Here is a 22167-nt window from a genome sequence, read left to right on the forward strand (position 1 = left end):
GCTGCCGGTTTTATCCAGGCAAGAAATTTGTTCTTATGTAATGAGTGCTACAAAGCCTTTTTCTCTTAAGTCTCCCCCCTTTCTTCCCTACATAGGGGTGGCGGGGGTCACACTTAGTGGGTGGGTGTTGTGTGCCACATGCAATTTTTACACAGAGAGGATGGAAGGAAGGCTCCTCCACACACCCTAGACAAATACAATTTCACGGTAATCAAAGCCTGCCTCAGTGGGAAACGTTCTGTACAACATGCTGGTGATATTCCTTCCATTTTTTTTTTTTTTTTTTGGTTGTTTTTATTTTTTTCTTTAAAGTCCATTGATCATCACAAAAACCCAGGAAATGCAACTAAGGAGAAAACAAATGTCCAACTGAGATCTAAGAACCCAGAGCTACGGAGGAGACGTGGCACTGGATGCAGGGTGTGCAGGAGTGGGTGGAAGGGTGGTCCCCACAGGGCAGCTGGCCATGGGAGACACGGGAGGGAGATGAGGCTGCAGGCCGGGTCTGGCAGTTATGTTAACCGCTGCACGATGACGGCATTGAGCAGGTTGGCTTCCTTCAGCGTCTGGTTCTCGTCAGCCAGCTCTTTGTTCGGGAAGGTAGTCATGAGGACAAAGCTGGTGGCAGCCATGGCCGGCCGGGCATCTACGATGAAGAGTCGGATGTCGCTGATCCTGGTGGAGTGGGGAGGCGGGTGAGCGGTGTTCTCTGCTGCCTGCTACCCACTTTCACCCTCCCGGCCCCAGGCTAGAGGGAGGCAACATCACCTCCCCAGGTCCCTTCCTCTGCCCCATCCTCCAGAGTGGCCAAAATGCCATTTGGAAACACAAGAGCTCATGTCACTCTTAAAATCTTTCAGAATTGCTCCCGTCTTACTTGTTATCCCACTCTAGTACTCTTGCCTGGAAAATGCCGTGGACAGAGGAGCCTGGTAGGCTACAGTCTACCATGGACTGGTAGACCCCAGTCCATGGGGTCACAAAGAATCGGACACGACTGAGCGACTAAAGTTTCTTTTAAACTTTCTTTCCTTGCTATAAACACCAACCTCCTGACTGTAGTCCCAAGTCCTGCCTATTTACACACCAGCCTCCTTCCCCTGCTCTCCTACCTCCCCCCTTCAGTTCTTCACCGTGCTGTGCTCTCTGCCCACATCTGGTCCCTCTTCCCAGGGGCTTCTCTGCCTGATTCCTCTTCTATAATCCTCATTACACTTGCTCCACACTAACCTCATGTGAAGCCTGTTAACACTCAAGGCAAGCCATTCCCTGGGCCCCACATGGGTTCTGATTTATATGGCCTATGACTGATGAAATTTAGACACTGCTATTCTAGGGAAAAAGAGAGTTGTTTTGCCAAATATCTTTACTGGCAAGAGTCCTCCCCTGCTAATCCCTTCATCACTCTGTGCCTCGGCTTCCCCATCTTTAAGTTGCAGAGGCAGTTTGTTTCAATCTGGCCCAGATAAGCTGAGATAGAACAGGTATTCTAGAATTCTCCAAGTCCGGATTTCAGAGACTTTCATAGCCTAGAGGTTGTCAGAGGCCTCCTGGGGGTCGGGAGGTAGAGGAGTGGGATGAGTGGGATGAGTAAGTGGGATGCCGCATTTCGTCCCCTCCCCACTCCATCAACCACAGCAGTTCAGATTTCATCTGTTCTACTCTTGGGCTTTTGCATCAAACTTCCTATGAACAAATAGTTTGGAACAAATCCATCTGAGGAATCTGTGACCCACACGAGGGAGAGGGAGCAGTCACTGGCTACACTTAATGGAAGAGGGGGGACCAAACCAAAGACTTCAGACGTGCACAGCTTCCTACCCCACTGCCTCCTCTGCAGAGAGCCTGGAGAGTCTGCTGGTGTTTAGGGGGAAGAACTGCTCCCTCTACTCACGTATCTGTGGGAGTTTCTGGGACCCTCTTAGAATAAGCCAGGGCCCATAATGCAAGGTACCTGTGGCTGTGGTTAAACTTCTGCACCAGCCTCCCACCGTCAGCAAGCCGTATTTGGATGTTTGTGGTAGGCTGTGACTCATCGATTGAGATGGAAGAGCTGGCTTTGGCTTCATTTTCTGCCTGCTGTGCTGGAGAGCTGGTATTCAATATCTGGGGGGCAGTGCTGAGGAGAGAGGATCGCATCAGGACATGAACAGAAACAAAGCCCCAGCAGGAGTAGAATCCTGTCAAGGATTTTACTGAGCATTTGCTATGTCTGGTGCTGTTTGCTGCTACTGACATAAGGAGTGACCAGACAGAATCCCTGCTCTGATGGAAATTAGAGGTCCAGCAGAATTCACCTCAACCCCCAAGTTACTGCCAGCTCCCTCACTCCTGGAGTTAGGCAAGTTACCAACCCCCTTCTTCCCTGATGTCCACAATTGAACAGAGCTTGAAGGGAAGAAAGCAGTATGCAAGAAAGCCTAGGCTGGAAGAGACTGGGACCTGACGCTGGAGGACCCAACAGACCAGGATGAGTTTTAGCCCCAGTGAGAGGCTAAGGACAGAATGGGAAGGGGGTACTCCAAGTCTCCAACTGAGGTGGGTGTCACACAGCCTGGCAGGTGACTGTTGGGATGTAAAGGACAAGTCCAGATTCTTATCCTCTGATGGAATTTTCAGGCCTGCCTGCCCTAGAGCAGCCTCACTCATGGGGTATCTCGTACTCACTGGCCAACTATTAGGAGACAGTTCAGATTTCTGGAAAGCCAACCAAGTGCCTGCACCACAGGGATTAAGTATATAATATGAACAGGACATGGTGCCTGCTGCAGTGTGGAAAGCTCAGATCTTGGAATGAGATGGACCAGGGTTTGAATTCACCAACTAGCTATAGTGATGTTGGGCTAGATATTTAAGCTCTTTGAGTTTCAACAAGAGTAGTAACGAGATTCTTTAACAAGGACTATTGTGAGAATTAAAGGGGCGTTACATTCAGGGAGGTGGACAAACACAAAATGCACACAAATTCCCAATTCTCCACAACCGTGTGGAGGCGTTCTCTCTTTTTTCTCTTAGCAGATGTCCTGGCCTAGACCTTTGCAGGGAATAGAGGCCATTAGATGAGAATCCCCCTGCCTTCCCCTAAAGCCTCTAATTAGATCAGTTCCTCCACCTCACTTCTTCCTCTGATCTTTACAACCTAAAAAGGGTCTTCTTAGCAAATCCAACTGAAAGTGCTTTCCTAAGTGTGTTCTCTGGGACCTGAGTCCCTTGAGTTATCTACAGAAGGTTCTGGAAATGTCACATATTATACCAACAGCGTCAGAGGCCACTAACATATTAAAGGTCTTGAGAGGTCATAAAGAAACTGTCTGCAATGCAGGAGACCCGGGTTCGATCTCTGGTTCAAGAAGATCCCCTGGAGAAGGGAAATGCAACTCACTCCAGTATTCTTGCCTGGAGAATTCCATGGGCAGAGGAGCCTGGCAGGCTAACAGTTCATGGGATCACAAAGAGTCAGACACGACTGAAAGACTAACACTTTGAGAGGTTGTGAAGTGAAGGCAAACTTATTTGACCACCATGTTCTTCTTTCATGTTAACCTCCTGAAGATCATTTCATGGAACAGTCCAAGAAATGTTGCCCCAGAGCACACAGTCAGCAAGAACTAAAAACTGAACTTACTTTCTGTGAACATCAAAAATACGGGTTTAGAGAATTACAGAGTGGAGATCAGAAGAGAACACTGGCCACAGTTATTGGCTATGAGAAAAACTTCTTCTATGTATTGACCTCACAACGTGTGGGACTCAAAAGATGAGACACACAGATAAATTACACCTATCACAGAAAGTTAAATGTTGCACCTGTAAATGCTTAAGATCTACTCTGTTCTGTTCATTAGTTTTAACAGCATTAGGTCAACTCTCTAATTAGATTCTAGGTAGCCTGGCCCTCAACTGTTTATAACAGTTCCAAGTACGACAGGTACTCACTGAAGCTGCTGGCTGCCAGAAAGGCCTGAATGAGAGAGAAGCTGAATCACATGACTGCTCATTTGCTTTGTAGAGGAATAAACTGGGCACTAAGGTGCTCTGCTGCCACCATGCTGCACGAGCACTGCAGCAAGCATGGGGAGCAGCGGAGCTCATCCCAGCAGCAGTGACGCCCTCACCCCATCCCAAGTGCGCTTGTGGTGTTTGCTACTCGAAATCAAATGCAGGCTTCTCAAATCTTCAGATTAGTTCCCATCCAAACAAACAAATGCAAAATCTAAAACAAAACCTACATTCTTTCATGCAACTGAAAGAATTTTTTTTTAATTTCTGAACTGAGAAAAATCTATTCATTCACTTTATTTTTCTAGGTAATTGGAGAAAAAACAAGGATTGATCAATTTTTGAGGGAAACTTGAGAAAAATTTCTTAAAACAGTTGGCTTCCTAATCATTTTATTTAACAAGACAATGATGGAAAGCACAGTAAAATTTATTGGAAAAACTAAAGCTAGAAAATCAAAGTGGAACTGGCAATGAACATTTATTTAGCTGACAAGCATCATGTCTGATTATCAAGCTCTGTTGATTCATCATCTGCACTAATAACGTAGTCTCATCCTAAAACAGAGGGCTTCCCTGGTGACTTAAGATAGTAAAGAAACCACCTGCAATGAAGGAGACGAGGGTTCCCTCCCTGGATCAGGAAGATCCTCTGGAGAAGGGGGTGGCTACCCACTCCAGTATTCTTGCCTGGGAAATCCCATGGAGAGGAGCCTAGCAGGCTACAGTCTATGGGGTCACAAAGAGTCAGACACGACTGAGCGACTAACACTTCACTTCATCCTAAGTCTCCTTAAAATATCTTAATTTTTTGAGACGTACTGTCCTGTACACACAATAAAGACATTGCAAAAGCAGAAGCATTTTTGGTTAATATGAAGCCAGACAAACCCAAACTGCAAGGTGTTCTGAGTCCTTCCTTAAAACTACTGGCGGGTGAAAGAAGGCTGCCATGTTCTGAGGGCAGCGTGAAGACTTTCTGAGCTACTTGTTGTACTACTTCCAGGACAACATCAGGGGTATATCAAGCTTTAATTAGATAACCACTGCAATGTTCATAATACTGATAATCACGTAAATACTTAATAGCAGGCACTAGTTATAGCACATACGGAGGATAGAAAATTATGTTAGCATTAAAAAAAATATTGTAGAAATGCATTTACTGATCTGGAACGATAGCCAGACTACATTGACTAGGCAAAACAGTAGGGCATAGAACATTTGTTTTTACACACACACCCTCAGATACTAACTGGATATATCTAGCTGTTAGGTTTAAGAATAGCTTTTACTCTTTATCTGTATTTCCTATTTTAAAAGATAAACACACTTTATTTTCAATAATATATGGGAAAAAAAATTAAGTGGTGCTCCACAAAGCTTACCACAATTGACAAGGAAGTCATAGATGGATCACTCTGAGAACAGCTGTCCCAGACTAACCCACTGGGCTCAATGTGGGAGATGAAACGATGAGAGCAGGGTGACTTCAGTATTTTGGTCCTGGTAAATCGCAGTCTATTATCTCTAACAGAGCTATGACCCTTGCTCCTGACGAGGCACAAATGGCCAGCAGGGAGGCAGGGGATTCGAGGAGAGGGCCAGTCAGAATCGTAAAGAGCACAGACCACACTCTGATTCCTGAACATGCTGGTGAGGTGAGCAAGGGTAGCACCGAGCTCAAAAGCTGCCAGAGCTAGGTCAGAAGTAGGGTCATGCTGTGCAGAAGTGTGGGAAGGAGTGCCAATCAGAAGACCAGGTTCTAGTCCTGGTGGCACTGCAGGGAGCACCTAAGGGTAATCCTTAGAGTCCAAGAGCCTCAGCTTTCCCTCTGTGAAGTAAGGACTGTACCATGTTTCACCACGCTGAAAGCCTCTTGTGTGCACAGATCCCTCAGAAGAATACTGACCAAGTGACCCCGTGCACAGCCAAAGCTGAGTGGGTCCCTGAGAAAAGGCTGCCTATCTGTGGGTTCGTCAAGGATCTGGTGTGAGAACTCTGCTGATCACAGTTAACAGGAACTATCAACCAATCAGATCCTGTTAATATGAGGGGTTTGAATGCAAGACAGAGATAGTGGCAGAAGACACAAGGCAAAACAGTCACAGGGAATGACAAAGTTAAGTGTCAGGCAGTGTTTACCAGAGAGGTAAAAATAAGACGCCCCTAACACTGGAGCAGCAGCCTGCACACGGGCAACAACGTCCTTGAGCTTCCCTGGATCCTGAACGATGCTGCTGCAGGCTGGCTGGATTCCTCAACCCCTCTGACTGACCTGAATACATGTGTCTGCTTCAGCCTTAGAGCCATCGAGGAGGTGCTCTCTGCCCTGAGCACCCTAGATGACCAAGTCCAAGCAGCAACGTGTTACCTTCACTGCTCATTGTAGGACAGTGCTCTACGTGTTCCTCCCCACAGTAGTCAAGGAGATAAGGGCTCTTACTAGCCCCACTTTAAGCTGAGAAAACTGAGGCTGTACAGTCCAAAGTCATATGGCTAGAAAGCGAAGAAGAGATTTAGACTTAGTTAACGCCAAAGCCTATGTTCTCATACTTTTCCTCCCATAAAGATAAAATCTGAAGTACTTTGTAATAAACAGTAAAGAGCTGCATCAAGTGAGCTGTGCACAGGGTCTGCTGGGCCCCAAAGGAGAGACCCACACAGTTCCACCCCACCCGTGCTGCTCCTTACCTGCCCAGTTTCTGACCCTCGCCAGTGAAGGCTTTGAAGGCTCCCTTGGGCTTCACGAAGTCCTCATCCCGATGGTCCTCCATGTCCAAGTTCACCTGCCCACCGTGCGCTAACCTCCGCAGCTCTGCTGGCACCTCTCTGTGGGAGAAAAGGCAGTGCTGGGGCCCACACAGAGCAGGATGGGAATGACACTGACGGGTACAAAAGGAGGAGAAACTTCCCATCTCCAACTGATGGGCCTCCATGGGGAGCTCACTGCTGCCTCCCCCTTCTCTCATGCCTGCCTAGAGTCATATCTGGTGACTTGGCTCTGACCTAGGCCCAAAGTGGAAAAGCAGATACACAGGGTTTTGGAAGCAGATCTGTGAATCTGTTTCTCAACTATGTTAAATCTGCTTAAAATTTTAAATTTCTTAAATAATAAACATTTGAATTGGTTTCTTCTTTCCCATCTGCCATCTCACTCACTGACATGGAACCTGAAAAAGGGTTTTTCTGCTCACCCTCTGCGAATAGACTCCAGAAACTGGGCATTGGATGGGTCTTGGTAGCTTCTGAGTTCACCATTGTCCAGGCTGAATCCAGTCTTCCAGAGCTTCAACACTACATGAACCTATGACAACAGGAGGTAAGCAGCCCATACATTGTCAGGAACCTGGCAAGCACACCAGTGTGAACCTGCAAATTAGCGAGTTTTTTACTATTTTACTGTGTCATTACTAAAACACACAGACAGACAAACATATATACTCATGCATAAGGAGAACAATCAACAACCAATGAAATAAGTATTAACCTAAAATAAGGTGATATGGCACAAGTTAAGAGAATAGGCTTTGATTTAAGCAGACCAGGATCTGCGTCTGATCTTGCCATTCACTAAGTGGCACTGAGCACATGACTCAATTGATTGACGCTGCAGCTTCCCTATCTGTAGGGTTGCCAGCGTGCTTGGCACACAGCTCGTGCTCAACTACATTAGCATGGCAAATTTTACATGGACTATTTTGCAGTCATTAAAAATGATATCTACAAAATTTGTTAACTCCCTGTACACATCCACAGGAAAGGGTCTAGAGGGCTAAAGAACAACATATTAGCAGCTGCTGCCTCAGGCAGATAGAATTTTTATTTCCTTCTTGCTTGACTTTGTTTTGAAAAAAACCCAAAATGATTAAAAACAAAAACATTATGGAGACTAATGTTCACAAGGTCATATGAAAACATTTATGGCACTGAAAAAGAATATATACAGCCGAGTCACTTTGCTGTTCAGAAGAAATTAACACAACATTGTAAATCAGTAAGATAAAAAATGTTTATGGCATAAACTTCAAAATTGACTCATAGCATTATTACACTTAGTAGAGAAGGGGGGACCCCCTATGCACAGGGGAAAAAGGACTGAATAACAATAGGAAAAAGTTTTAAAAGTATGTTTCAAGCCTCCCTGCTGCTGCTATTGCTGCTAAGTCGCTTTGGTCATGTCCGACTGTGCGACCCCATAGACGGCCTCCTACCTCCTCTGTCTCTGGGATTCTCCAGGCAAGAATTGGGGGGGCGATCTAAAGACCAAGTTCTTTAGCCTTGTCCACACCATCAGAGAACCCTGGAATCACTATCCCTCTGTCTGAGACTCATGGAACGCCCAGAAAACTCCTTTATTTGTCCATCCACTCTGCCCACCCCAACTTATCCAGCTCCCCCTGCCACCGTCCAGCCAGATGAGAGCTGTCTGTGCTTCTCAGGTAAGCCTTTTCATTCATGGATGACACAGCAAATGTACTGCCTCTTCCCTCTCAGAGGCTGCTGACTCATAGGATTAACTTCTCCCCCAAAGTAATTAAACAGTCCACGAGCTTCCCTACAGAAGATGGATGCACACTCACATCTTGGCCAGAATGCCGCCTCCTTTCTCCTGCCACGTAGGCAGACTCTTCCTCTGGTGCCGCTCCAAGGCGGTAGCCACCGCCTGCAAATGGCTATAAAAGACAAGTCCACAAACACCTAAGGAGTTGGGTCAACAGTGATCAGGTTATTCAGACAAAATGTTATTTCAAGATTATTAACTATGAAGTATGCCTTCTCTGAGTAGCAAACTCAGAGCTACCAGGTCAGGATTGGGGTAAAAACTGGAAAGGTGTGACCGGACAGAGTGCTGCTTGGCTAAAGGGAATGGCTGCTACTAAGATCTAGTTAATCACGACCATGCTGGAATCTCGGTGCAGGGTAACACCAGATACTTTTTTGATTTTCACAAAGAAGGCAGAAATTCAGATTTTATGTAAAACAGATGGCTACTGATTTAATTAAAATTAAAAAAAAAATAAGGCAAGACATTGAATCAAGTTGATCAGGCCAAACAAAACAACTGGCAGAACCTGATTTAGACCACAGGTTTGAAAATTTTACCCCAAATCTTGATTTTATGTTAAAAGGTAAGAGAAACTGCACTGCTCTTCTGCACAAGAGGAAGTGAGCAAATGAAAAACAAAAACAATTCAGTCACTATTGGGTGATAAAGGCTTCCTTCCCCCTGCTCTGGAACCTCAGTCCTATGGACATAGACATCAAGCCCCTATGCTTACTCTTGGTTTACTGGTCTCTCCAGGGCTCTTGGTCACTCGTTCCACAGCTACAGCTCCATGCTCCTTGGCACCTTTAAAGAGATCGTCCACCAGCTCGTTGGGACTTCTCTTCCTGGGAGGGCCAACAATCTGCTGTCCACTTCTCTCTGAGCCCCCAGCATAAAACCTGCACAGAAAATACACATCTAACACCAAATACGCTTAGAAAATATAAACAGAGCATGTGCCAGGCTTTGGGCTAGGAGCTGGGCACAATGAGGCAAAGGGCACCAATGCTCATTTTTATGGAACTTACTGTCTAGTGGGAGACACATATAAAGAGGCAGGCAGGCATACTGCAGTGTGAGCCACAGAAAAGGTAAGGAAGGGGTCTCTGGGAATACAGAATCAGGGAGAACAGTCAAGGGTTCCTGGAAGGGTGTTTTCTGGGCTAAACCTTGAGGATGATGAGTTTATCAGGTAAAGAAACCAGAAAAGGGCATTCCAGGCATGCATGACAGCACGTTAGCTCTGGGAATTAAACGCCAACACTGTTCCAGGAGATGATCACTATGTTCACAGTGAGAAGCAGCTACCACTAGCAGCCCCGGATTAATGGTGGCAGTGGCATGGTTAGTACAAGCAATAAGGTTCCATTGGTGGCTCTGTCACTGAGTGATCTGGGCAAGCCAGTGCACTGAGCTATACCTCACTTTCCTTCTTTGAAATGGAAGGGAAGAACCACATGTCCTACCTACCTGTTCCTTAAGTCAGGGCCGTGAGGTTCAAATCAGCAGATGTATGCAAAAGAACAAGCACAGAGTAACGCACACATGTAAGGTGGTTTGATACCGCACCGAGAGCTCACCCAAGCTTTACTTCGCCTTGCAATTCTTGTGACATACACCAGGAGGATGATGAGAGTGGGTACTGGAGGTGGTCAGTGAAGCTCAAATATAAGCCCCAAGATACCCACATCTGCTTTGTAAGGGGCCAAGCAAAGCTTGAGATTAAGTTAGCACTTTAGTTTTTTAACCTGGGTTTGAAAATCTACAGTCATGCAGCCTTAGCTGGCTGCTTCCTTCTCACTCCTATTCACAGCTAAGTCAACAGCACATCTCAGTGGGGAGAACTGAGAACCTATAAAAATTAGCCTCAGCCTTCCATGTCTTGACATTATCCAGGGAATGGAGGCAAAACCCTAGGCCTTGGCATGAACAAGAGGAACAGTGTCATTAGGTCTGAAATGCTGAGGGATCAAAGAGGTAATTCCAGATGTGAAATAAAGGTCACTGCCTGGAGGACGTGACCAGACAGGAGAACTAGGGAGAGGTTATTTAGGAGTTGGGCATTCACTTACTTGATGACACTGTCTTTCAAGGGGCATTGAAACACTGAAATTAACATTTATTCCTAAACTTTGAGTATATTTAAATAGAATGCTGAGGTAGGGCAAAAGTCACTACATGGATGAAAACAAAGAATAGAACATATGTAATTTCTGAGCTCACTTTCCAAAGACTGACCACAATGAGGTAACTGCATTTCCATAATGGTTATTACACAATGTTCCTCAGGAATGTTTGACAGACCCAGGCAGATTCCATGGAGAACCAAAACCTGTAAAATGAGGCTGCAGCCAGTTCAGCCTTGTTCATTCCAGGTAAAGTTCTGTAAGGTCCTTATTATGGGATCTCAAAGCCCTGGCTTATGAACTAGGAACATATGATCAAATGCCTTAAAAATATTCATGGCCTTGACCTGGTATTTTCATTTCTAGAAACTATTTAATATAACCTGAAGTGTAGTCAAAGATTAATACACAGAGATGTTCACAGCATTGATATCTACAGTGGTAAAAAACTGAAAATGATCTAAACATCAAACATTCCATATGATGGATTATTATTATAGTCAGTGAAAACACTTATCAAAAATTTTAATGACACAGAGAAATATGTAGCATTATATATCAAGATGTAGCATTGATTCTACAAAAGCAAGAAACAAACTTATCTAATCTTTATCATGTAAAATACGGTATCAACAAGCTACCTTTATACACAGAACCAAGACTTAGTAGAAATATGCCAAAATATTAACTGTAGTGACCAAAGGGTGGGTGAGTGTTATATTTTCTTCATTATGCTATATTTTCCACAATGGACACCAGTTTTATTATAACATTCCTAAAGGTTAAAAGCAAGCCAACAAAAAACAGTACTGTGTCTGTATAACAGGGGAATATACATTTGTAAGCCCATTTTCCTGTTGATTATGTAACATACTGCTTTTTCAATTAAGAAAAAACTGGAAGGAAATACACCAAAAGTATTGATACCTGGCTACCTCTGGGTTATAATACTATGAATGGCTTTTTTCCTTATAGATTTATTTCCTTTTCCCTAATATTCTTCAATAAATACATATTATTTAAAAAATTAAAAACAACAACAAAAAAAACAAACCCCAAATGAAAAAAAAAAGGTAAGAAGACCAGGATCACTTCTAAGCTACAGGGACTGGAAAACTGTTCCTAGTATGTGTGTGACTAGCTCACAGTACTAATGGTTAATGATAACGGAGCACGTTTATCCTTCTAGGCCCTTCTAGGTAATTATCACAGAATTTCATGTGGACTGTGTCCCCAACAAAGACTCACCTCTGACCCTCCTCTTCCTCCTCGTCCTCATCTTGGTCATGAATGAGGTCTCTGAAGGATGTCACCCTATTATCGCTGGAGACACAGAAAGGAGCAAATTGATCTCATGGGGAGTTAAAAAAAGGTAAACTCCATCATCAACTGCTAAAAGTTGAGGACACTGAGGTTTAGGTTTTTTGGTGGGGCAGGAAGAGGATCTAGGTAGAGAGGGTTCTCTCTCTTATGTTTATATGCTAAACAATGTGATATTTATTCAAGGTCACCCAGGACTAAGAATAAATAGGAAGTGTATCAAGAAGTAAAGTAGAATCCAATTTAAGCTCTCCTAGGGGAGAGGATGGAGAAGGCAATGGCACCCCACTCCAGTACTCTTGCTTGGAAAATCCATGGACGGAGGAGCCTGGTGGGCTGCAGTCCATGGGATCACAAAGAGTCGGACACGACTGAGCGACTTCACTTTCACTTTTCACTCTCATGCATTGGAGAAGGAAATGGCAACCCACTCCAGTGTTCTTGCCTGGAGAATCCCAGGGACAGAAGAGCCTGGTAGGCTGCCATCTCTGGGGTCGCAGAGAGTCAGACACGACTGAAGTGACTTAGCAGCAGCAGCAGGGGAGAGGAGGGAACCCGATAGGGACTGTACTACTTTAAAAACACACTACCGGATAGTGATTTTCATCATATAATTTTTAAATATTGGGAGGATGCCTGTGTGTCAGGCACTGAACTGGATGCTAGGTCTGTGAAATTATCAGGCACAGTTCTTACCCTTTAGTTGCTTACAGGTTAGTGGCACTCTGGCCTGGAAACCATCCATTAAATACTGTGCAATAGGGGCTGTGACAAAGGAAAGCACATGGGACGTGAGAGCAGAGTCTTTTGTTCTAGGTGGGGGTGGGGGAAGTATCAAGAAAAGCTTCCCAGAGAAATGCGGCATTTGGACCTAGTGCCGATGAACGAGAGGACCATCAGTCAACTGGATAATGGATGGTGGTGATGGTGGGGAAAGGGGACCAGCAGGGCATTATAGGAAAGCAGTACAGGCACACACAGAAACCAGTGACAGCAACACATTAAAGGACAAATCAAGGAACAGAAATGAAACAAATATGTGCGTGAAGAGGCCCCTGTCTGCTTCCGCTGTAGGTTAGTCAAGTACAGGGTGCGGTGGAGAGGGCCCACTAAACACGTTATGAGAAAGGTTAACTCCCTCCTCTGATGTTGTCTTACACTGCCACTTTTTTCCTAGTTTAGATTTGTCCTCAAGGAACAATCTTAGTTTTTCAAGGACCATGAGACACAGAATTTATAAAAACATTTTCTGTATCTCTTATGGGGAAAAAAGTTGTTTCTCTTTAATACGAGGGGAAGCGGGTAATAGCGATTTAGTGAGGCTAAGAAGGAGTTGTTTACTCCCATTCAGTCTTGAAGAAAGATTTATTTCAGGGAGACAATCAGAGGACAGAATACCCTCTGAGGCTCTACCAACTAGACATAAGAGGACAACCAGCAAATGGTGTAGCAAATACACTCCTGCCTGAGTGAGCTGAGAGCAACCTCCTGGGCATTCCTTCACGCTGTACACAACATGGTCTAAAAGGAGGCAAGTGAGTAAGATCTGTACTAGTGCCTTAAAGGCCTGCTGTTTGGTCACCAAGTTGTGTCCAACTCTTTTGTGACCCCCTGGACTGTAGCCCGCCAGGCTCCTCTGTCCATGGGATTTCCCAGAAAAGGATACTGGAGTGGGTTGCCATTTCCTTCTCCAGGGCATCTTCCTGATCGAGGGATCGAACTCACATCTTCTGCATTGGCAAGCGGATTCTTTATCACTGAACCACCTAGGAAAGCTAATTCCACTCATGACTCTTCCCAATGGATTTTTCTACAGATGCTCAGCTTATCATCTATGGGAAAAAAAAATTCTCTCTCTCTCCATTGTTAAACACCTTCAAATACACATGTGTACAGGAAAAAGACCCTGATGCTGGGTAAGACTGAAGGTAGAAGGAGAAGAGGGTGACAGAGGATGAGATGGTTGGATGGCATCATTGATTCAAGGTACATGAACTTGGGCAAACTGTGGGAGATGGTGAGGGACAGGGGTGTGCTGCAGTCCATGGGGTCACAAAGAGTTGACACAACTTGGTGACTGAACACCACCACCACCACCACCAGCTTGAGCAAACCACTTGCTCTGGCTATAGTTCTCTTTCCCCAAAAGTTCTCGATCCCAACTTAGCTTCCAACCCTGGGATCTTGGGCATGCTACTGAAATTCTCTAAGTCTTCATTTTCTCATGTGAAAATGGAAACAACCAGCACCAACCTCGTGGGCTTACTGTGAACAGCTGGGGTGCTGACAGACAGTGTAGCACTTTTCAAGTACTACTCTTGAGCAGAAGGTATCAAACTGTTGGTCCTTGAACTAGGAGTATCAGCATTTACCCTCGAAATTCAGACAGATGCAATCCTTCACCCTTACCCTAGACCTCCTCAATCAGAAACCCTAAAAGGAGTATCTAGTAATCTGGTTTTAGGAGTCCTCCAAGTAATTCTGATACATGCTCAAGTCTGAGGACCACTGTTCTGGAGTAATGTTCTCAGAGTTACCTTAACAGTACAGATGTCCTAGGGACATCACCAATTTAAGAATACTGGGTCTTGTATCTTCCACAAACTGGCAAAATGTCTCAGAAATTTCAACTTTTCAGGATCAGAACTCTATCTCCCAGGCACCCTGAAGTGGCACAAAGGTGCTCTGTCAGACGACATTTTCTGCCGTGACAGAAATGCTGTATCTGTACTGTCCAATATGGAAGCCACTAGTCACATGGGGCTATTGAGCATTTAAAATTCAGTAACTGAGCATGAATAGCTGAATGTTTGTTTTATTTAATTTTAATTAATTTAAACAGTTACCTGAGGCTAGAGACTACCATATTAGACAATATAGTTTTAGAGAATCAGACAACGGTGGCCCCTAACATTTTAAGAAAGTACAGTTTTGTTGAATGAAAGAAGAAAAAAAAAGGAAGAAATAACAGCATCCCTCTTACTCAACCCTGTGCTAGGTACAGGGGTGGGAGATACTGGACAGGAAGGTAGTTAGCAGAAGCAGCAGTTTTGGATTTAGACGAGTTTGGGTTTGAATTTGCCGTAAGGGCAAATGTGTTACTCAGACTAAGGCTCAGCATCCAGACCTGTGAAATGGTGAGCACCCTACCTACTTCCACAGTGGATACTGAGGTGTAAGAAGATAATGTATGAAAGAGTATCTGGCAGGGCCAGACAGATGGTGGGTGCTTCTGAAATACTAGCCCTTCCACCTCTAGGAACTTACAATTTACTCAGGGAGAAAACATTCTGGTAATCATCAGAAGAATTCAAGACAACATAGGAGAGATGTCACTGAATAGTATGCAGATGTGGGTTGTGAATGGAGTTTGTGCTGCCTCTGGGTTTGGGGATTACATACTTAGTAGAGAAGGTGGGGAGGGAGCTACACATGGAAGGACACAAGGATTTGCACAGGTGGAAAGGAAGCAAGAGACTAGGCATGTCGAGTCAGATGAGTGGCTCCAACAAAAGCAGAAGAACCAAGAACTAAGGCAGAACTGAGACACCAAACAAATCACTTTGGTTGAAATAAAGATTTAAGAAAGGAGGAAAAGGGGGCTAAGATGAGGATGGCAGGTTCACTGCAAACTCCTGAGGATGCTGAATGTCCACAGGGAGAGGCAGTACATCATTCTGGCTGAGAGCTGAGTGCTGGAAGCAGAAACAGATCTGCCTTTAAATCTTTGTCTGACTAGCTGTGTGATCTTGGGAAGAAGCCCAGCTTCAGTGTTTTCATCTGTGAAATGGGAAAAATAACAGTAGCCACCTCACAGGGTTGTAGTAAAGCATTAAACCTAGTGCCTGGCAGCTGATAAGCACTCAATAAATGATAGCTGTTATTATTGAGGAGTTCAGACTTTCTCCTGTACCTATGGTTAACCTTTTTATGTCCCACAGCCCTCTGAGTATCTAGTAAAAAGCTACGAATATTTTTGCCTGAAAAGGTTCAACATATATACAAGTTATTACATACAACTTCAGGTAATTTACGGACCTTCTGACATCCATTCCATAGATCCCTCCTAGGGGGTTAGCCTCCACATTAGGAGCTTACTAATTGAGTGCTGTGCACAGAGGTAGTGACAACGTGAAAGAGTATGAGAAGATGACGGTCGGGGGCGGGGAGAGTTCAGCAGCAGGCTAAGTGTCCTGCAATGGTCAGGTCAAACAGGGGAAAGGCAGGCCCCACACAGAGTTCCTCGTGGGTGCTAACACATGCCTGCCTTCTCCTGAGAATGCAGTTAGCATTTACCATCTGCACAAGGACCATGATGTAACACATGGTGCGTTCCCTCTCCCTTTTCCTTGGTTTCACCTAAGCCCAGTACCAAGTCTGAGGCTTAACCAAAGCCAAGTAAGACCTTTAGAACTGCATGTGTGTGCAAGTCTTTTACTTCTCTTGGTCTTAATGATAAACTCTATTTCCTTGGTTCTTTAACTCTTCTTAACATATGAACTTGTGGAATGAGACAGGGAACAAATAAAAGAATGGGGAAGATGAGAATGGATGCTAATAATGGTAATACGAAAATGACAGTAATAGCAGTTAACATGTTCCATGTTGTATTAACTCATTTATTTGCCCATGTGGTAGGCACTACTATCCTTCCCATTTGACAAGTAATGAAACTGAGGGACTGGCGATGTTGAGTAACCTGCTCAAGGTCACAAAGCTCTCAAGTGACAGAGCTGGGATTTGAAGGTGGGCAGTCAGGCTTCTAGCCTAGGCTCTAACATGAAGGTGGGTGATCAGGTTCCCAGCCTAGGCTCTAACATAAAGGTGGGCGGTCAGGCTTCTAGCCTAGGCTCTAGTATGAAGGTGGGAGGTCAGGCTCCAAGCCCAGGTTCTAACAAGAAGGTGGGTGGTCAGGCTCCTAGCCTAGGCTCCAACATGAAGGTGGGTGATCAGGCTCCTAGCCTAGGCTTTAACCTGAAGGTGGGCAGTCAGGCTCCTAGCCTAGGCTCTAGTATGAAGGTGGGCGGTCAGGCTTCTACCCTAGGCTCTAATATGAAGGTGGGCAGTTAGGCTCCAAGCCCAGGCTCTAATAAACCACTGTCTGGATTGGACTTTGGGTCTACCAGAGAAGACAGGTATGAACATGTGACTGACATCACAAGCTAGGTTTCAATTTCTCCTCCTCTCTATTTCTGTGCCAACACCCAACAGTAATCTGGTGTGCCTGTGAAAGACACTGCAGGAAATTAGCTGTCTCTATGAGTAGTGCAGAAGAGCCCTTACCCTACCAACCAGGTCCCAGGGAGTAATATCCTGATGTGTCATCATTGATACCTCACAGGTTAGCATCTATGAAGAACTGAAAGATGTCCTGCCTATTACCTCTCTCCTCTGGAAATAGAGAAGAAGTTAAGGAAACAGTGACAGCTAGGATTAGTGTTCCTTCTTGAAAGAGGGGAAATATAATTTAAATCTCAGATGTCCTCAGAGAGAAACACAATTTATCACTTCACACCAGCAAAGAAACCCTATATGTGTGTTCTGGAGTTGAATGCAAACTCAAACTAATTGAGGACATACACCAGAGTAGAAAAGGCTTCAGCAGAGAAGGGAGATGTGGTTCCACACCTTTAAAGGAAGAGGCCCTGCTTGTCTCATGAAGTCCTGCAATAATTATTGCAATCTGCAGATCACAGTAGTGATCTGCTCTAAGAATCTTGGAGTCAGTACAGCCAGGACAGGGGATGCAAATGAGATCGCAAAGGTTAACACTGTTTCACAAAATAAGACAAGGTCTCCCTAATCAATCTGGGAAAGAGCGGGTTAACAGGTTTAGTTTGTCTAAGTCTTTTAAATAGGGTAATAGGCATCCTAAAATATTTAAAGAGCCTTTTTAAAGTCATCTGGCCTAATCTTTTATGTCTACAGCCTCCCTGAAAGGAAGCACTTCAGTTTCAACTTAAAAACTTTCAGAAATGGAGAAGCCACTCCTCACATTTCATAAATAAGAGACCCCCTCCCCAAACATTTAAATAGTTGGTTCTGTGGTTTCCTTCAGGACTGGATCATAAAGCACACTCAGTTAAGAATCCCACATCTCCACACAAAAGGAATAAGTCTTGCAAGAAACTACTGCCCACCAGTCAGTCTTTCTCCCTCAAACCCACTGGTCCAGGTTGCCAGGCCTGAACCTTCTGTCAAGTCAGGAAACAGTCCACCACTGCTGGAAGCACACCAATGTAGCAATAACTGAAGTTGGCCCTTACCTGGGGGCTGTGCCTCTGGATACTGAACTGGGGGTTGCCTGCGAAATGGTCACAATGTCTTCGTCCCCTCCATCCTCATAAAAGCTTGCTAGGGCAATCTGAAACAGACAGGCAGTAACATGGGATCCTTAAACAGGCCTTCATCTAACATGTTCCCTTTGAACATAAAGGAGCAAAGACACAAAAATATGGCCCATGCTTATAAGGCAGTCTGTATATGGTGAGCCATAGAAAATAAGACCAAAAGATTAGTGGCCCAACTATTTGTTTTCATATCACCTGAAACAAATTCCAACTACTAAAGGAAAAAGAAGGCAAAAAGAAAAGCTGGGATGGAGACACTCCTCAATGTCATTTTATGAGGAAATGTGATCTAGTAAAAGCAGTGTACATTTATTGAACACTCATTTATGTGCCATGTTGATCTGAGTGCAACTCTATCTGTGCTAACTTATTTAATCCTTAAAGAACCCTATGGAGTTAGTGCTATCATCATCTCATTTTATAGCTGACAGAGAAGTGGTAAGAAGAAAACTGTCTGAGGTTACACAGTTGGTAAAGAGTGGAGCCAGGGTTGATCCCAGGCAGTCTGCTCAGGCTCTTGCTCTCAGCTCTCAGGTGACAGCCAGGAGTTGGAAACTGCGAGGTCACTACAGATGACTACTCTTACTTTTTCTCTGAGGCTGTTTCCTAGTCTGTGCAATGGGGACACTCATCTCACCAACCTGCAAAATGGATGAGAGCATCCATTAACATTTATGCACAATCATGTCTTAGCTCTATACATACAGAAGGAATATGGACCTCTTTTAGCCATTTGTGATTGGATGTTTCTTGCATGAAGTCAATGCATAGGTATTTACTAATCACTGCTTCCCTGGTGGATCAGACAATAAAGAATCTGCCTGCATTGCAGGAGACCCAGGTTCAATCCCTGGTTAGGGAAGATCCCTTGGAGAAGGGAATGGCTATCCACGCCAGTATTCTTGCCTGGAGAAACTCATGGACTGAGGAGCCTGGTGGGCTATCGGCTACAGTTCATGGGATCGCAGAGTCAGACAGGACTGATCGACCGACACTTACTCTGCACAATTAAGTAAGAGCGCTATGAGGTCTACAGAGATGACAAGACAAGGCACCTGTCCTCAAGGTCACCACACTGCAGAGACAGGGAGCTGCTGTGGGACACAACCAGCCTGTGGGAAGCAGCGTGCCTTTACAGGACACACTTTAGCAAGCCAGCCAGGAGGCACTGTGCTACGGGACATGCACTGAATGGCATCAAGGGGGGGTCTATGTCCAAGTCGTGGGCAAGTCACGTCACATACGTGAGCGTGCTTCCGCACTAACAGCATGAGGAGACCGAGACCGATGACCTGCCAACTGTAACACTGGGAGCTTCTAGGTCTTTCAAGTAGAAGCCGCACTTTGCATTTTCACCCAGCACAGGGGCTTTACACCATATGTCTATACAGTTGTGATGCTTTACCTAACTTTATGCCTTCGTGAAGCATGTGAATAGTGAAGTCAACAGACCCAGTTCACATCCTAACCTCTGGGTGTGTGACCTTGGGCCTATCACTTGCCTTCTGAGCTTCCAATTCATCAATTTCCTCAAATGAAGAAGTTTTCTTCACTTCACAATGTGGCGAGGATAAACCAAATCATGTATGTAAAGTCCCAGGGCACGTGGTGGCAGAGCTTAATAGAGCTTGGGTTCTGGTATCAGACAGAACTGAGTTCTAATGCCATTTCTTCCACCTGGTAGCTAGTGAGGCCTTCAGCAAATTACTTAACTTCCTAAACTTCAGCTTCAAAGTGCAATGCTTAAATAACTTAAGATACATAAAGCTCATGGTAGGCACTTAATAAATATTAATCATCGTCATCCATCAAAGATGTAGGTTGGCCAAAAACATGTATGCAATTCTTTCTACAATTAATCACTGAGTGCTTATTTACGTGTCAGGTGTTGTTCTAGACACAGAGGATTCAACAGTTTACCAAAATCCCTGCCTGGTGTACTTTATCTTAATCTCTTCTAGTATTTTATGTATGTCTAATACCTGCCAGTGAATTACACGATAAGCTCCAAGAAGACTCCCATTTCACAGAGAAGTTACCCAATAAAGATGAATAGGATCCAACTTTGTGCCACAACCCAGTTTCTCCCAGCATTTAGGTACGAGGGGGCGTGTGACGGAGGCTGCGGAAATGGAAATGAACGAGCACCTCGTGCCCCCCGTCGCCCCGCTCCACCCGGGAGCTGGTCAGTCCGGCCGGGGCCGCAGCCGAGACTTGGCGCGGCAGCCACGCCCCCAGGGTCCCCGTCTCCACGCGGGCTGCGGCTGTGCCCAAAGGCTCGCCTACCCGAGAGCCAGCCAAAAAGGAAAAACGAGGCCCGATAGACCAGGTCAGTCCAGGCCTGGGCTGGCCTGCGTTTCCCCTCGCCCAGGACGAGCTGGCGACGCGTGGCAAGCGGCCCCAGGACCCTGAGGCCTGGGTCGGGCCGCAGCCCGGCGGGATGACTGTGCGCTTCGGCCGCCGAGGGCTTGAGGCACCAGGTGTCTGCTCCCCATAGTACCCTGCCTGCCCGACGCGGCCCCCCTCCCGGCGCTACCTGCAGGTCCCAGCCGGCCGACTCCAGGAAGAAGCGGGCCCGATCCTCCTCGGCGCCCGTCACCGCCACGAACTCCCTCAGAGCGTCCTGCCGCTCCGCCGCCATCTTCGCCCGGTGCGCCGCCCAAACTGCCCCGGGTATCACTGCACAGCCTCAGCCCCGCCGCGGCGTTCCGTCCTCCGGTTGACCAGGTCCAGCCGAGTGGAGCCCGCCCGCAGGCCCCGCCCCATACAGTGCCTAACGCAAAACCTTCCGTGCGGGAAACGCCGCCGCTCTGCGCCCTCTGGCGGCCGCAGCCCGGACCCTCAGTCTAACGGCGGGGGAGGGAGCGCGGGGAGGATGAGAGGCGGGGCGGGTCCAACACTCTGTACCTGTGGAATGAAAGATCGCCAAAGGATTCAGTTTCACATTATTCATTGAGTCGTTTCCTCATTTCATTTATTTATTCTTTCGTTCATTCACTTGTGCAACTGAGTGGAACCAAGGGAACTCTTTCAGTTCAGTTCAGTTCAGTCATCAGTCGCGTCCGACTCTGTGACCCCAGGGACCTGCAGCCCATCAGGCTTCCCTGTCCATCACCAACTCCCGGAGCCTACTCAAGCTCATGTCCATCCCATCGGTGATGCCATCCAACCATCTCATCCTCTGTCGTCCTCGTCTCCTCCTGCCTTCAATCTTTCCCAGCATCAGTGTCTTTTCCAATGAGTGGGTTCTTCACCTCAGGTGGCCAAAGGATTGGAGTTTCAGCTTCAGCATCAGTCCTTCCAATGAGTATTCAGGACTGATTTTCTTTAGGATTGACTGGTTTGTTCTCCTTGCAGTCCAAGGGACTCTCAAGAATCTTCTCCAACACCACAGTTCAAAAGCATCAATTCTTCAGCGCTCAGCTTTCTTTATAGTTCAACTCTCACATCCATGCATGACTACTAGAAAAACCATAGCTTTGACTAGAAGGACCTTTGTTGGTAGAGTAATGTGTTTGCTTTTTAATAAGCTGTCTAGGTTGGTCATAGCTTTTCTTCCAAGGAGCAAGCGTCTTTTAATTTCATGGCTGCAATCACCATCTGCAGTGATTTTGGAGCCCAAAAGAATAAAGTCTGTCACTGTTTCCCCATCTATTTTCCATGAAGTGATGGGACTGGATGCCATGATCTTAGTTTTCTGAATGTTGAGCTTTAAGCCAACTTTTTCAGTCTCCTCTTTCACTTTCATCAAGACGCTCTTCATTTCTTCACTTTCTGCCATAAGAGTGGTGTCATCTGCATATCTGAGGTTATTGATATTTCTT

At 45.6% G+C, this 22167-nt stretch overlaps 1 protein-coding gene across 3 annotated transcripts; it reads right to left on the bottom strand.

Moving 5' to 3' along the window:
- Positions 1 to 251: 251 nt before the first annotated feature.
- NSFL1C (NSFL1 cofactor) lies at positions 252 to 21071 on the bottom strand. 3 transcript variants are annotated; one of them, XM_025263738.2, is made up of 10 exons: positions 20880 to 21071; positions 18260 to 18357; positions 11922 to 11996; positions 10018 to 10050; positions 9281 to 9446; positions 8582 to 8674; positions 7196 to 7305; positions 6693 to 6830; positions 1955 to 2119; positions 252 to 675 (listed from the first exon to the last, which is right to left on the bottom strand). In XM_025263738.2, exons 1-10 carry the CDS (start codon positions 20982 to 20984, stop codon positions 513 to 515), a joined length of 1146 nt encoding a protein of 381 aa, XP_025119523.1. In that variant the 5' UTR covers positions 20985 to 21071; the 3' UTR covers positions 252 to 512. The 3 variants fall into 3 exon arrangements, with proteins under 3 accessions (XP_025119523.1, XP_006049049.1, XP_006049050.1); XM_006048987.3 differs by having other exon boundaries at positions 10018 to 10023; positions 20880 to 21069; XM_006048988.3 differs by lacking the exon at positions 10018 to 10050 and having other exon boundaries at positions 20880 to 21069.
- Between the last annotated feature and the right edge of the window lie 1096 nt (positions 21072 to 22167).

Source organism: Bubalus bubalis, chromosome 14 (assembly GCF_019923935.1).
Source record: "Bubalus bubalis isolate 160015118507 breed Murrah chromosome 14, NDDB_SH_1, whole genome shotgun sequence".
Lineage (NCBI taxonomy): Eukaryota > Metazoa > Chordata > Mammalia > Artiodactyla > Bovidae > Bubalus > Bubalus bubalis.

Coding starts and splice junctions, on each gene's coding strand:
- NSFL1C (XM_025263738.2), bottom strand. CDS start 20,984: ATGGCGGCGGAGCGGCAGGACGCTCTGAGGGAGTTCGTGGCGGTGACG. Junction 18,358..20,879: donor CGGCCGGCTGGGACCTGCAG/GTAGCGCCGGGA, acceptor TGTCTGTTTCAG/ATTGCCCTAGCAAGCTTTTA. Junction 676..1,954: donor AAGTTTAACCACAGCCACAG/GTACCTTGCATT, acceptor CCACTCCACCAG/GATCAGCGACATCCGACTCT.